This window comes from Candida parapsilosis, mitochondrion (genome assembly GCF_000182765.1).
Source record: "Candida parapsilosis mitochondrion, complete genome".
Lineage (NCBI taxonomy): Eukaryota > Fungi > Ascomycota > Pichiomycetes > Serinales > Debaryomycetaceae > Lodderomyces > Lodderomyces parapsilosis.
The window spans coordinates 19,852-32,266 of NC_005253.2; the positions used below are offsets into that span (position 1 = coordinate 19,852).

The 12,415-nt window shown below is 23.6% G+C and overlaps 9 protein-coding genes and 20 non-coding genes across 29 annotated transcripts, besides 2 other annotated features; all 29 read left to right on the forward strand. All coding sequences in view use genetic code 4, as the record gives it.

Moving 5' to 3' along the window:
* Positions 1 to 85: 85 nt before the first annotated feature.
* On the forward strand, positions 86 to 166 carry tRNA-Ser. Its single transcript has one exon. It is a non-coding gene; the product is annotated as a tRNA-Ser (tRNA).
* Positions 167 to 292: 126 nt separating this feature from the next.
* Positions 293 to 366, forward strand: tRNA-Leu. The gene has a single exon. It is a non-coding gene; the product is annotated as a tRNA-Leu (tRNA).
* Positions 367 to 415: 49 nt separating this feature from the next.
* nad4 (NADH dehydrogenase subunit 4) lies at positions 416 to 1,801 on the forward strand. The gene has a single exon. It carries the CDS (start codon positions 416 to 418, stop codon positions 1,799 to 1,801), a length of 1,386 nt encoding a protein of 461 aa, NP_943641.2.
* A 59-nt stretch (positions 1,802 to 1,860) lies between these two features.
* On the forward strand, positions 1,861 to 1,930 carry tRNA-Met. The gene has a single exon. It is a non-coding gene; the product is annotated as a tRNA-Met (tRNA).
* Positions 1,931 to 1,941: 11 nt separating this feature from the next.
* tRNA-Met lies at positions 1,942 to 2,012 on the forward strand. Its single transcript has one exon. It is a non-coding gene; the product is annotated as a tRNA-Met (tRNA).
* On the forward strand, positions 2,013 to 3,337 carry CapafMr02. Its single transcript has one exon. It is a non-coding gene; the product is annotated as a small subunit ribosomal RNA (ribosomal RNA).
* tRNA-Ile lies at positions 3,338 to 3,409 on the forward strand. The gene has a single exon. It is a non-coding gene; the product is annotated as a tRNA-Ile (tRNA).
* A 37-nt stretch (positions 3,410 to 3,446) lies between these two features.
* On the forward strand, positions 3,447 to 3,677 carry atp9 (ATP synthase subunit 9). The gene has a single exon. The coding sequence runs from the start codon at positions 3,447 to 3,449 to the stop codon at positions 3,675 to 3,677; it is 231 nt and encodes a 76-aa protein (NP_943642.1).
* Positions 3,678 to 3,814: 137 nt separating this feature from the next.
* Positions 3,815 to 3,885, forward strand: tRNA-Asn. The gene has a single exon. It is a non-coding gene; the product is annotated as a tRNA-Asn (tRNA).
* A 121-nt stretch (positions 3,886 to 4,006) lies between these two features.
* On the forward strand, positions 4,007 to 4,474 carry CapafMp11 (NADH dehydrogenase subunit 6). The gene has a single exon. The coding sequence runs from the start codon at positions 4,007 to 4,009 to the stop codon at positions 4,472 to 4,474; it is 468 nt and encodes a 155-aa protein (NP_943643.1).
* On the forward strand, positions 4,474 to 5,409 carry nad1 (NADH dehydrogenase subunit 1). The gene has a single exon. The coding sequence runs from the start codon at positions 4,474 to 4,476 to the stop codon at positions 5,407 to 5,409; it is 936 nt and encodes a 311-aa protein (NP_943644.1).
* Positions 5,410 to 5,481: 72 nt separating this feature from the next.
* Positions 5,482 to 5,552, forward strand: tRNA-Arg. The gene has a single exon. It is a non-coding gene; the product is annotated as a tRNA-Arg (tRNA).
* A 13-nt stretch (positions 5,553 to 5,565) lies between these two features.
* On the forward strand, positions 5,566 to 5,636 carry tRNA-Val. The gene has a single exon. It is a non-coding gene; the product is annotated as a tRNA-Val (tRNA).
* A 56-nt stretch (positions 5,637 to 5,692) lies between these two features.
* On the forward strand, positions 5,693 to 5,763 carry tRNA-Trp. Its single transcript has one exon. It is a non-coding gene; the product is annotated as a tRNA-Trp (tRNA).
* An 8-nt stretch (positions 5,764 to 5,771) lies between these two features.
* On the forward strand, positions 5,772 to 5,843 carry tRNA-Phe. Its single transcript has one exon. It is a non-coding gene; the product is annotated as a tRNA-Phe (tRNA).
* Positions 5,844 to 5,879: 36 nt separating this feature from the next.
* tRNA-Lys lies at positions 5,880 to 5,951 on the forward strand. Its single transcript has one exon. It is a non-coding gene; the product is annotated as a tRNA-Lys (tRNA).
* Positions 5,952 to 5,991: 40 nt separating this feature from the next.
* On the forward strand, positions 5,992 to 6,801 carry cox3 (cytochrome oxidase subunit 3). The gene has a single exon. The coding sequence runs from the start codon at positions 5,992 to 5,994 to the stop codon at positions 6,799 to 6,801; it is 810 nt and encodes a 269-aa protein (NP_943645.1).
* Positions 6,802 to 6,873: 72 nt separating this feature from the next.
* tRNA-Leu lies at positions 6,874 to 6,955 on the forward strand. Its single transcript has one exon. It is a non-coding gene; the product is annotated as a tRNA-Leu (tRNA).
* Positions 6,956 to 7,103: 148 nt separating this feature from the next.
* Positions 7,104 to 7,186, forward strand: tRNA-Tyr. The gene has a single exon. It is a non-coding gene; the product is annotated as a tRNA-Tyr (tRNA).
* A 28-nt stretch (positions 7,187 to 7,214) lies between these two features.
* tRNA-His lies at positions 7,215 to 7,285 on the forward strand. Its single transcript has one exon. It is a non-coding gene; the product is annotated as a tRNA-His (tRNA).
* Positions 7,286 to 7,298: 13 nt separating this feature from the next.
* tRNA-Thr lies at positions 7,299 to 7,370 on the forward strand. Its single transcript has one exon. It is a non-coding gene; the product is annotated as a tRNA-Thr (tRNA).
* Positions 7,371 to 7,393: 23 nt separating this feature from the next.
* tRNA-Glu lies at positions 7,394 to 7,465 on the forward strand. Its single transcript has one exon. It is a non-coding gene; the product is annotated as a tRNA-Glu (tRNA).
* A 108-nt stretch (positions 7,466 to 7,573) lies between these two features.
* nad4L (NADH dehydrogenase subunit 4L) lies at positions 7,574 to 7,828 on the forward strand. The gene has a single exon. The coding sequence runs from the start codon at positions 7,574 to 7,576 to the stop codon at positions 7,826 to 7,828; it is 255 nt and encodes an 84-aa protein (NP_943646.1).
* Positions 7,828 to 9,495, forward strand: nad5 (NADH dehydrogenase subunit 5). Its single transcript has one exon. The coding sequence runs from the start codon at positions 7,828 to 7,830 to the stop codon at positions 9,493 to 9,495; it is 1,668 nt and encodes a 555-aa protein (NP_943647.1).
* Positions 9,496 to 9,505: 10 nt separating this feature from the next.
* tRNA-Gly lies at positions 9,506 to 9,576 on the forward strand. The gene has a single exon. It is a non-coding gene; the product is annotated as a tRNA-Gly (tRNA).
* Positions 9,577 to 9,682: 106 nt separating this feature from the next.
* Positions 9,683 to 9,751, forward strand: tRNA-Cys. Its single transcript has one exon. It is a non-coding gene; the product is annotated as a tRNA-Cys (tRNA).
* An 87-nt stretch (positions 9,752 to 9,838) lies between these two features.
* Positions 9,839 to 9,912, forward strand: tRNA-Pro. The gene has a single exon. It is a non-coding gene; the product is annotated as a tRNA-Pro (tRNA).
* Positions 9,913 to 9,964: 52 nt separating this feature from the next.
* atp8 (ATP synthase subunit 8) lies at positions 9,965 to 10,111 on the forward strand. The gene has a single exon. The coding sequence runs from the start codon at positions 9,965 to 9,967 to the stop codon at positions 10,109 to 10,111; it is 147 nt and encodes a 48-aa protein (NP_943648.1).
* A 104-nt stretch (positions 10,112 to 10,215) lies between these two features.
* On the forward strand, positions 10,216 to 10,956 carry atp6 (ATP synthase subunit 6). Its single transcript has one exon. The coding sequence runs from the start codon at positions 10,216 to 10,218 to the stop codon at positions 10,954 to 10,956; it is 741 nt and encodes a 246-aa protein (NP_943649.1).
* Positions 10,957 to 10,992: 36 nt separating this feature from the next.
* Positions 10,993 to 11,546: a repeat region (right subtelomeric repeat).
* Positions 11,547 to 12,415: part of a tandem repeat (right telomeric tandem array) that runs on past the window's edge.

Genomic DNA, 12,415 nt, shown 5'->3' on the forward strand with positions numbered 1-12,415 from the left:
TATCTATAAAACCTAAATAGGAGAGTATTTAATTATATATCTATAATTAATTATATTCTTTTTATATTTTATATTTTATATTTTAGGATGTATGACTGAGAGGTTTAAGGTGTGATATTTGAGCTATCAAGGTGTAAACCCACGTGTTCGAATCACGTTGCATCCGTATAATAAAAACTTAGAAAAATATTCTTATTAATTTATTCATTTAATAATATTATATAATATAATATACATAAATATGATTATAAATATAATAATAAAGAGAGAGAGATAAATATATAATATATAAATGATTATGGCGGAATAGGTATACGCGATTAGTTTAGGTCTAATTTATTAAGGGTTCAAGTCCCTTTGATCATACACACAAACATATATCAATATACCTCCAAAAGAGAGGCAAATAAAAAATATGACATTAATTTATTTTATAATTTCATCTACAACATCAATAATAAGTAGAACATTTAAAGGAATAAATAAATCTATTATATTAATAGCAAGTATATTAATAGTAATACCAACATTATATGATTGAAATGAATTAGATATATATTATACAACAGATGGTATAGCAGATATATTTATATTATTAACAGCTTATTTATTACCATTATCAATAATAGCTAATTGAAATAGTATAAAATCAACATTATATTATGAATTAGTATTTAACTTAGGAATAATATTATTAATAAATTTTATGTGTCAAGATATGTTATCATTCTATATATATTTTGAAGCATCATTAGCACCATTATTTATATTAATAGGATTATATGGAGCTAATAATAGAGAGAAAGCAGCGGATTATATATTAATATATACATTATTATCATCATTATTTATGTTAATAGCAATAGCAGTATATGAAGTATTAATAGGAAATACAGATTATCAAGCAGTAAGTTTATTAGTATTATCATTAGATTTACAATGTATATTATTTTTAGGAATATCAATAGGAATAATGGTAAAAACACCATTAGTACCAGTACATACATGATTACCAGTAGTACATTCAGAAAGTCCATTAGCAGGATCAATGTTATTAGCAGGAGTAATATTAAAATTAGCAGTTTATGCAATAATACGTTTAATATTACCAACATTATCAGATGCATCAACATTATATACACCAGTAGTATATATGATATGTGTAATAACAATAATATATACATCAATAATAACATTAAGACAAACAGATCTTAAAGTAATAGTAGCATATAGTTCAATATCACATATGGCTGTATGTATATTAGGTATAATGTCAAATAATATAATAGGTATAAGTGGTAGTTTAATATTATCAATAGCACATGGATTTGTATCACCTGCATTATTTATTATAGTAGGAGGTATATTATATGATAGATATCATAATAGATTAATATATTATTATCAAGGTTTATTAACATATATGCCTATATTAGCTATATATTTAATTATATTAAGTTTCTGTAATATAGGAACACCTTTATCAGTTAACTTTATAGGTGAATTATTATCATTAGCAGGTGCATTAAATCGTGTACCAGTATTAGGAGCATTAGCCTTAATATCAGTATTATTATCAGCATCATATATGTTAAAAGTAACTAATAGATTAACAGGTGGTATAAAAACACCATATATTTCATTAACACATGATTGTACATATAGAGAAAGTGTATTATTAATATCATTAATTATACCAACTATTTGATATGGATTATATCCTAATGGAATAGCAAATATGATATGATCAATACCTAAATTATTATATATATTCATTTTAATATATAATATATATATATAAGATAAATAATAAATAAAGGAGATATAAATTTATAAAAATATAAAGATATAAAAAATAAAGCAATATAATGTAATTGGTAACATATAAGATTCATGCTTTTATTATGATAGTTCGAGTCTATCTATTGCAAATAAAAATAATGAACTATAGCTCAATGGTAGAGCGATCCACTCATAATGGATTGGTCTCAGTTCAATTCTGAGTAGTTCAACATATAGTAATACGTCATGAACATGATGTTGATTCGGATAAAATGCTATATAGAAGCGTTACACATGCAAATTCTTTAAATAAAAGAGTGATAAGGTGAGTATAATAGATATATAAATATATCTTAATAGATGAAGGTATTAGTTAAAGAACTAGCCGTTGACCTATAATCGGTGATGGAAGTCACAACGATCACATTGGTATAAAGCCAACTACTATTAGTAGCAGCAGTGGGGAATTATTGACAATGACCTAACGGTTGATCATGCTATCTATAAGAAATTTAATAAAAATATAAATAAAAATATTTATATAAACTATTATAAAATTTCATATTTATATTAAAGACTGATTGATATAAAGATATAGTCCTGACTAAGAGATGTGCCAGCCGTCGCGGTTAGACATCAAGGGCAAGCATTAATCTACATTGGCCTAAAGGATCCGTAGGTTTAAAATATAGATTTTATTAAATGTATAATGAAATATAACTTTAGGGATAAAATACTATGATAGTTATAAGACAGCATAGAATATACATAAAATAAAATGACACTGAGGGATGAAAGCTATAGTAGTGACATGGATTCGGTACCCATTTAATTATAGCTGTGAACTATGTATACTATAAATTAGACAAGCGAAGGCTTTAAGTATACCGCCAGACTAGTACGTTCGCAAGAATGAAATGCAAGACATTAGACGGTTATATATATATGCAGTGGAGTATACTGTTTAATTGGACAATACCCCTAAAACCTTACCTACTCTTGAATATATTTTATCTTTGGATATTTTATACAGGCGTTACATTGTTGTCGTCAGTTCATGCTTTGTGGTATCTTATTAAGTTATTTAATGAACAAAACCCTCGATCTTATGATGATGTATATCTGATAAGATATAGGAAGTAGAGGCTAAAGACTAATCATCATGACCCTTATGAGTAGGGCTACAGGTGTACTACTATCTCTTATATAATTATATATATATCATATTATATTCCTATTTTTTATAGGTTTTATTTTTTTATTTAATATATAATATAAAATATAAGATATTATGATAATTTTCTTTTAATTGGATTATTGTCTGTAACTCGACAATATAAAAAAGGAATTGCTAGTAATCATAGACAAGAGTGCTATGGTGAACTATACATATATTTCGCACTAATCACTCATCAATAGCATAGATAATGTCTTAATACACTTTCGTGTATTAATGAGCATATGATATGCTATAAGTTGAAATACAGTTCGAGTAAGGGAACTTGCTCGGGATTTATATTAATATTATCTATTCTTTTATTATTTATTTATTTATTAGCCCATATCTTAATGGTTAAAGAGACTGATTGATAATCGGTAAATATAAGTTCGATTCTTATTGGGCTAAGACATTGTTAATATAAATATATATTTAAATAAAAATTATGCAAATTGCTTTAGCTGCTAAATACATTGGTGCAAGTATTGCTACTTTAGGTTTAGGTGGTGCTGCTATCGGTATCGCTTTAGTTTTCGTAGCTTTAATTAACGGTACTTCTCGTAACCCTTCTTTAAGAAGTACATTATTCCCTCAAGCTATCTTAGGTTTCGCCTTAAGTGAAGCTTGTGGTTTATTCTGTTTAATGATCTCATTCTTATTATTATACGCTGTTTAATATCTTTTAGATATTATTTATCTTATAATTATAATTATTATTATTAATGAATATTCCTTATATATATATATATATATTCTTATGTATATATATTTATTTATTTATTCTTTTTTATATTTTCTTTTTTATTTATTATAGTTTTAATAGCTTAGTGGTAAAGCGTTGTACTGTTAATACAATGATACTAGTTCGATTCTAGTTTAAAACGTATAAAGAATATAAATCTTTATTAACGAGAATGTATAAACATTGTTTAATTGAGAAATAAAAAAATATTTCAAATATCTTAATAATTAAGGTATAATCAATTATTATATATATTATAAAATATGTTTTTAATAAGCGGTATTAGTAGTATATTAGCTATAGGTCTATTATCGCCTGTACAATCAATTGTATGTTTAATAGTATTATTTGTAAGTGCAGCAATTAGTTTATATTCTAATGGATTTGTACTTATGGGAATACTTTATGTACTTATTTATGTTGGAGCTATAGCTATATTATTTTTATTTATATTATCATTATTAAATATCGAATATAATTATAAAGGTACAATTCATCCATTAATATTTACTATATTAATTATATGTTTAATACCATTAGATTTATCATATGAAACTTATGGAATAGTTGAAAATGTTAATATAGCTTATCCATTTAATAGTTTATTAGATTGAGATTTAGAATTAACAACAGTAGGATCATTATTATATACTGAATATGCTATACCAATGATTTTAATAGGTTTAATTTTAATTCTTTCTGTTATAGGGGCTATTGCTATAACTAAATAATGCAATATATAGAATTATTAATTATGTTCCTTAGTGTTTTATTAGCTGTTGCTTTTTTAACAGTTGCTGAACGTAAAACTATGGCTTATATGCAAAGACGTACTGGTCCTAATGCTGTTGGTTATTTAGGTGTTTTAATGGCTATAGCTGATGCTGCTAAATTATTACTTAAAGAAATTATTACACCTACTCATGCTGATAAATTTATATTATTTATTAGTCCTATGATAGCTTTAATTTCTTCTTTATTATGTTGAAGTATTATTCCTTTTGCTCCTGGTGTTACTATTTATGATAGTAATTATGGTTTTATTCTTATGTTAGCTATTAGTAGTGTTGGTGTTTTTGGTCCTTTACTTGCTGGTTGATCTGGTAATAGTAAATACTCTTTATTAGGTAGTATTCGTGCTACTGCTCAATTAATTAGTTATGAACTTATATTAACTACTATAGTTCTTATTTGTATATTATTAGCTGGTACTATGAATTTAAGTAAATATGTTGAATTACAAGAATCTATCTGAATAGGTATACCTTTATTACCTTTATCTATTATGTGATATATTGGTTGTGTTGCTGAAACAGCTAGACCTCCTATGGATGAAGTTGAAGCTGAATCTGAATTAGTTTCAGGTCATATGACTGAATATTCTTCATCTATATTTGTTTTATTCTTCTTATCTGAATATGCTTCTATTTTATTCTTATCTACTTTAACTGCTATATTATTCTTTGGTGGTGGTACTGGTGTTATTTTAGCTTTAAAAGCTAATATTTTTGCTTATACTTATATTTGAATTAGAGCTACTTTACCTAGAATTAGATATGATAGATTAATTCATTTATGTTGAATGGTATTTTTACCTATTTTATTTGCTGTTGCTATTTTTATTCCTGTATTAATTTATTCATTAGATGCTATTATTTTATTATAATTATTCTTTTTATTTATTATTATATACTTTATAGGTGAGATATTTTATTTATCTATTTATTTATAATTTATATGCTTTATAGTTTAATGGTAAAACATTATACTTCTAATATAATAATTTAGGTTCGATTCCTAATAGGGCATATATTAATATTAAGAGTTGTTAGATTAATGGTAAATCGTAGATCTTACACGTCTTAGTTAATGGTTCGAATCCATTACGACTCATTTAATTAATATTATATTATAATACACTATATATAATAATATATTAATCATTTATTAAGGGTATAGCTTAATGGTAAAGCAGATGTCTTCAACACATTGTATAATAGTTCAATTCTATTTGCCCTTGTATATAATGCCTTTGTAGCTTAATGGTTAAAGCAATCGCTTGAAGCGCGGTCTATCTGAGTTCAAGTCTCATCGAAGGCATAAAATAAAGATATATATATATATATAATCTTTAAAGGGAATGTCGTCTAAAGGTCAAGACTTTATCCTTTTAAGTTAAATATATTGGTTCAATTCCAATCATTCCTACTCATATATACTTAATGTATAAATAAAAATAAAAATTATTATGACAAATAATGTTAGAGGATATTTACAATTACATCCTTTCCACTTAGTTGGACCATCACCATGACCAATATTTACATCATTTAGTTTAATGGATTTAGCATTTTCTATAGCTTTAAATTCACATGGATATATGGCAAATAATTTCTATATAATATTAAGTATAATAACAGTATTATATAGTATGACTTTATGATTTAAAGATATTATAGCTGAAAGTACATATTTAGGAGATCATACTATTGCAGTTAAACGTGGTCTTAACCAAGGTTTCTTATTATTTGTAGTTAGTGAAATATTAATATTTGCTTCTTTATTCTGAGCTTATTTACATTCAGCTGTTAATCCTACTATGGATTTAGGTATGAGCTGACCTCCTGTTGGTATTGATGTTATTTCACCTGCTGAATTACCTTTATTAAACACTATTATTTTATTAGCATCAGGGGTTACTATTACATATGCTCATCATGCATTAATTAATGGTAATAGAGCTAATACATTATATGGTTTTATTTATAGTACTTTATTAATTGCTTTATTTGTTATGTTCCAATTCTTAGAATATAAATATGCTGGATTTACTATTACTGATGGAGTTTATGGTTCTACTTTCTATTCTTTAACTGGTTTACATGGTTTACATATGATTATGCTTACTATTATGTTAGTTATCTGTACTTGAAGAGTTTATAATTATGATTTCACTAATACATCTCATGTTGGTGCTGAAACAACTATTTTATATTTACATGTATTAGATGTTATTTGATTATTTATCTATATTATTGTTTATTGATGAGGATCATAGTTTATAATTATATATATATATTCTTTTTATTTTTTTATACTTTATATACTATATAGGTGAGTATTTTTATATGCGATTATGATGAAATGGTAGACATAAAACACTTAAAATGTTTGGGCGTTATGCCGTAAAGGTTCGAGTCCTTTTAATCGTAATTTAGATTTATATTATTTTTATTTATCTTTTATTTTACTTTTCATATTAATTTTATAATAATTTAGTTCTAATGTTCATAATGTTCATATGTATATTATATAAATAATATTCATATATTTTTAGACATATTATATATTTTAATTTATGGGATAGTTCTAATGTTGGTAATTAGAGTTATATTGTAGCTATAATGCTTAAGGCTACGACTGTTCGATTCAGTCCTATCTCATTTTAGATATATATATATGAATATAAAGGTAGCTATAGTTTAAAGGTAAAACCTTCGTATGTGGAATGATATATCTGAGTTCGAGTCTCAGTAGTTGCCCTTTTATTCTATTGTCTTATTAGCTTAGCCGTAAAGCGTTCGTTTTGTAATCGAAAGACCATAGGTTCAATTCCTATATAGGACATAAATTAATAAATACAATACATAGACCATATGATCTAAAGGTTATGATATGACTTCTTCGTAGTCGTTATACGAGTTCGAATCTCGTTGTGGTTATTAACAAGAACAAGAATATAATAATATAAAAAATAAAAAGTAATAATAATTAAAATACGTATATAAATATAAACATGTATATAAATTAGAAATAAAATAAAAACAAATATGTTAGCACTAATATCAATATTATTATTATTTTATATAAGTCAAAATAATCTTATAACATTATTAATAGCTATTGAAATATTATTATTAACAGTAACAGTTAAATTAATATATATGGGTAGTGTATATGATGATATATATGGAACTATATTTAGTATAGTTATAATTATATTAGCTGGAGCTGAATCAGCTATAGGATTAAGTATATTAGTATCATATTATAGATTAAGAGGGAAAGTAGGTCATACTATATAATGTTCCAATATCTATATTATATATGAGAAGAACCAATTTCAATTAGTCTAGGTAATTGATTAAATATAGGTGATATTATAATTCCTTATGGTTTATCACTTGATTCATTAGCTATGACTGTAATGATACCTGTAGGTATAGTAACTTTATGTGTTCTTTTATATGCTATTGAATATATGAGTCATGATCCTAATCGTAATACATTTTATATAATATTAAGTGTATTTGCAATATTTATGACAATTTTAGTAGTTAGTGATAATTATATTATGATGTTTATTGGATGAGAATTTGTAGGTGTTATTTCTTATTTATTAATTTCATTCTGATCTACTAGAATTGCTGCTATGAAAGCTGCTTTATCTGCTATATTATTAAATCGTATGGGTGATACATTCTTTATGTTAGCTTTAGGTATATTCTTAAGTTATTTCCATGCTGTTGATTTTGATACTTTATCATTAGCTGCTCCTTATACTAATACATTAATATTAAATATATTAAGTTTATTATTATTATTAGCTGCTACTGCTAAAAGTGCTCAATTAGGTTTACATGCTTGATTACTTCAAGCTATGGAAGGTCCTACTCCTGTTAGTGCTTTATTACATGCTGCTACTATGGTTTGTGCCGGAGTTTATGTGTTAGTTAGATCTTACTTTATTTTAGAATATGCTCCTTCTTTATTAATTGGTATTTGTTGATTAGGTGGTGTTACTACTTTAGTTAGTGGTTTAATTGCTATTGTTACTAATGATATTAAAAAAGTTATTGCTTTATCTACTATGTCTCAATTAAGTATTATGGTTTTAGCTATTGGTATTAGTTCTTATGATTTAGCTATTTATCATTTATATTGTCATGCTTTCTTTAAAGCTTTATTATTTATGGGTGCTGGTTCTGTTATTCATAGTTATATCTCTGAAACTCAAGATATGCGTAAATATGGTGGTTTAGTTAATTATTTACCTTTTAGTTATACTGCTATTTTAATTGCTTCTTTATCTTTAATGGCTATACCTGGTTTAACTGGTTATTACTCTAAAGATATTATTATTGAATCATTATATGGTACTTATACCTTTAGTGGTTATATTTTATATTATATGGCTGTTGGTTCTGCTACTCTTACTAGTTTATATTCTATTAGAGTTTTATATTTAACTTTCTATAATAATCCTAATAGTAATAAAGCTACATATCAACATATACATGAAAATATACGTATGTTAATTCCTATGATTATATTAGTTATCTATAGTATATTTATTGGATTTAATAGAGATAATGTTATTGGTCATTATGCTATGTCATTACCTGCTAATAATAGTTTTATTGAAACTGAATTTACTTTACCTTGATATATTAAATTATTACCTTTAATTTTAGGTTTATCTTTATCTTTATTATTAGTTTATATTTATGAATATGCTTATAAAGTTAGACCTTCTTCTATTTATAATTACTTTAATAATAAAATTTATTATGATCAATTATTAAATAATGTTATTATACGTAAAACATTAATATTTGGTGGTTATTTAAATACATATATTGATAATGGTTTATTAAAAGTTTTAGGTTCTACTGGTATTAGTAGAGCTTTAACTTATATTAATATTGGTATATTCTTAAATTTATTATATTTATTCTTCTTTTATAGGTAGGTATATATATACGATAGTAGGTTAATGGTAGACTCTGGCACTTCCAATGCTTCAGTGCGTGTTCGAATCACGTCTATCGTATTTTTACTTATTTACCTATATTTTATATTATATTATTATTTTTATTTATATTATATATATTATATTTATGTAGATTATATTGATTACCCTTATTTTATACTTAATTCGCTATGACTATTGGTATAGATGATCAATTGCAGCTTGATTAATTAGGGTTCAATTCCCTACATAGTGTTATACATATTTAAGTCCTTTTAAACTTTATTGTTATTCTAAATATGTTGATATTACATTTAATTAGGCTATATATATGTATTTCATACAGATTGTCTCGTAATTGGTTATCGAGCCTACATTGGGTGTAGGATTTTGAGGGTTCAAGTCCTTCCAATCTGATTTTATTAAATTATAGATTTTTATCTATATATCATTATTATTTCTTTTATTTATGCCTCAATTAGTTCCTTTTTACTTTATGAATTTATTAACAGGTGGTATTTTAGCTATTTCATTATTATTATACTTTGTAGCTACTTATTTATTACCTAATATTCTTCGTTTATTAATTGCTCGTAATATTATAATTAAATTATAATTATAATTATTATTAATAATTATTTAATTTAACTTATTATCTTCTATGAGGAAGATATTTTCTTTTTTGCCGTGTTTATCAATGGCCATCATTACTTTTTTTCTATGTTTTATTCTCCACTTGATCAATTTGAACTTAAACCATTATTATTAATAACAGATAATTTAACATTTAGTATAACAAATTATACATTATATTTAATAATTGTTTCATTAATTATTATATTTTATAGTAGTATTATACGTCATAACTATTTAGGTTCATCACGTTGAGGTGTATCTGTTATAGCTATTTATGATACTATTCTTAATTTAGTTAATGGACAAATAGGACGTAAAGGTGGATATTATTTTCCTTTAATATTTACTATATTTAATTTTATATTAATAGCTAATTTAATTTCTATGATTCCTTATTCATTTGCTATTTCTGCTCAATTAGTTGCTGTTGTTTCTTTCTCATTAACTCTTTGAATAGGTAATGTTGTTTTAGGTTTATATTTACATGGTTGAGGTTTCTTTGCTTTATTTGTTCCTAGTGGTACTCCTTTAGCTTTAGTTCCTGTTTTAGTTTTAATCGAAGCCTTATCTTATGCTTCTCGTGCTATTTCTCTTGGTCTTCGTCTTGGTGCTAATATTCTTTCTGGTCACTTACTTATGTTAATTCTTGGTTCTTTAATTATTAGCTTAATGTCTTCTTCTTTCTTAGGTTTTGTTAGTGGTATTATCCCTATCTTAGCTGTTGTTGCTATTACTATTCTTGAATTTGGTATTGCTATTATTCAAGCTTATGTTTTTAGTATTTTATTATCTGGTTATATTAAAGATTCAGTTGAATTACATTAATAATTTATATATTCATTTTATATACTGTAATAATTGAATATAAAATATAGTAATTTTTATTATTATTTATTTAGTAATTTTAATTAATATACATTATATCAATTTATATATATATCAATATATAGTAGTAATATAAATAAATAATATATACTTATATAAATAGTGTATATATATATAGTAATATAAATAGTAATATATACATATATCAATATTAGTAATAATTATCATAATATATAGGAGAGATAGGATAGATATACCCTCCCCGGAGGGGCCACCGGAGGTACCCCCCACACCTTTTAATTATTCTTTTATTTATTTGATTTATTAATAAAATAATATTTTGATCATAATAAAATCTTATATTGATTATAATTAAATTTAATTCTATAATATATGAGTTAATATGATAACTTTTTCTTATTACATATGTATATATTCATAATAAATTATCAATAAATAATAGATAAATAAGGATATAAAATATAATAATAAAGATAATAAAGAGATAAGATATCAAATAAAGATAATCTAATAATATAATAAATAAAAATAGAGAGAAATGTATATATTTTACCTTTCTTCCCTCCCTGAATAGAGATAATATAAAATATATAGATAAATAACGATTAATAACGTTCTAATGAAGAATGAATAAGAAATAAATACTAAATAAATAATATGAGAATATAATATAATATAATAAGTATATAATAATAAAGATAATAAATATAATAAAGTAAATATGAGAATAAAAGGATAAAATATAGATAAGGATAATAATATAATATATGTATATATATATATATATATGATAAATAATATAAATGAATATATATATAATAAAGTAAATATAAGAATATAAAGATAAGATATAAATAAGGATAAATAAATTTATGTATATGTTTGCATATATCTTAATCTAATATATAGTCTATATAATATTAATATCGATATAATTATTAAAGATAATATCAATATATTATCGTTTAATATAATTGATAATATATAGGTAAATAATCAATCCCTATAACTTATCTATAATTCTAGATATATTTCATTACTTTACTATATCATTGCCAAGGGTTTATATATTATATATCTATCAATATATAAGATATTAGATTTATTTTATTAATAATAAATAATAAATATAAGAGTAAACCCTACCATATTCGAATGAAACTCTATAAGAGTGAATTCGAATAAGGGTTTACAAAGATATGAAAATATAATAAATAAGAAATAATAAACTAAAAGAAATAAAATAAATAATAAAAGAATAAAAATAATATAACAGAATATAGATAAAGGGAGGGGGGAAGAGGAGAAATAGAGATAATATAAAATATATAGATAAATAACGATTAATAACGTTCTAATGAAGAATGAATAAGAAATAAATACTAAATAAATAATATGAGAATATAATATAATATAATAAGTATATAATAATAAAGAT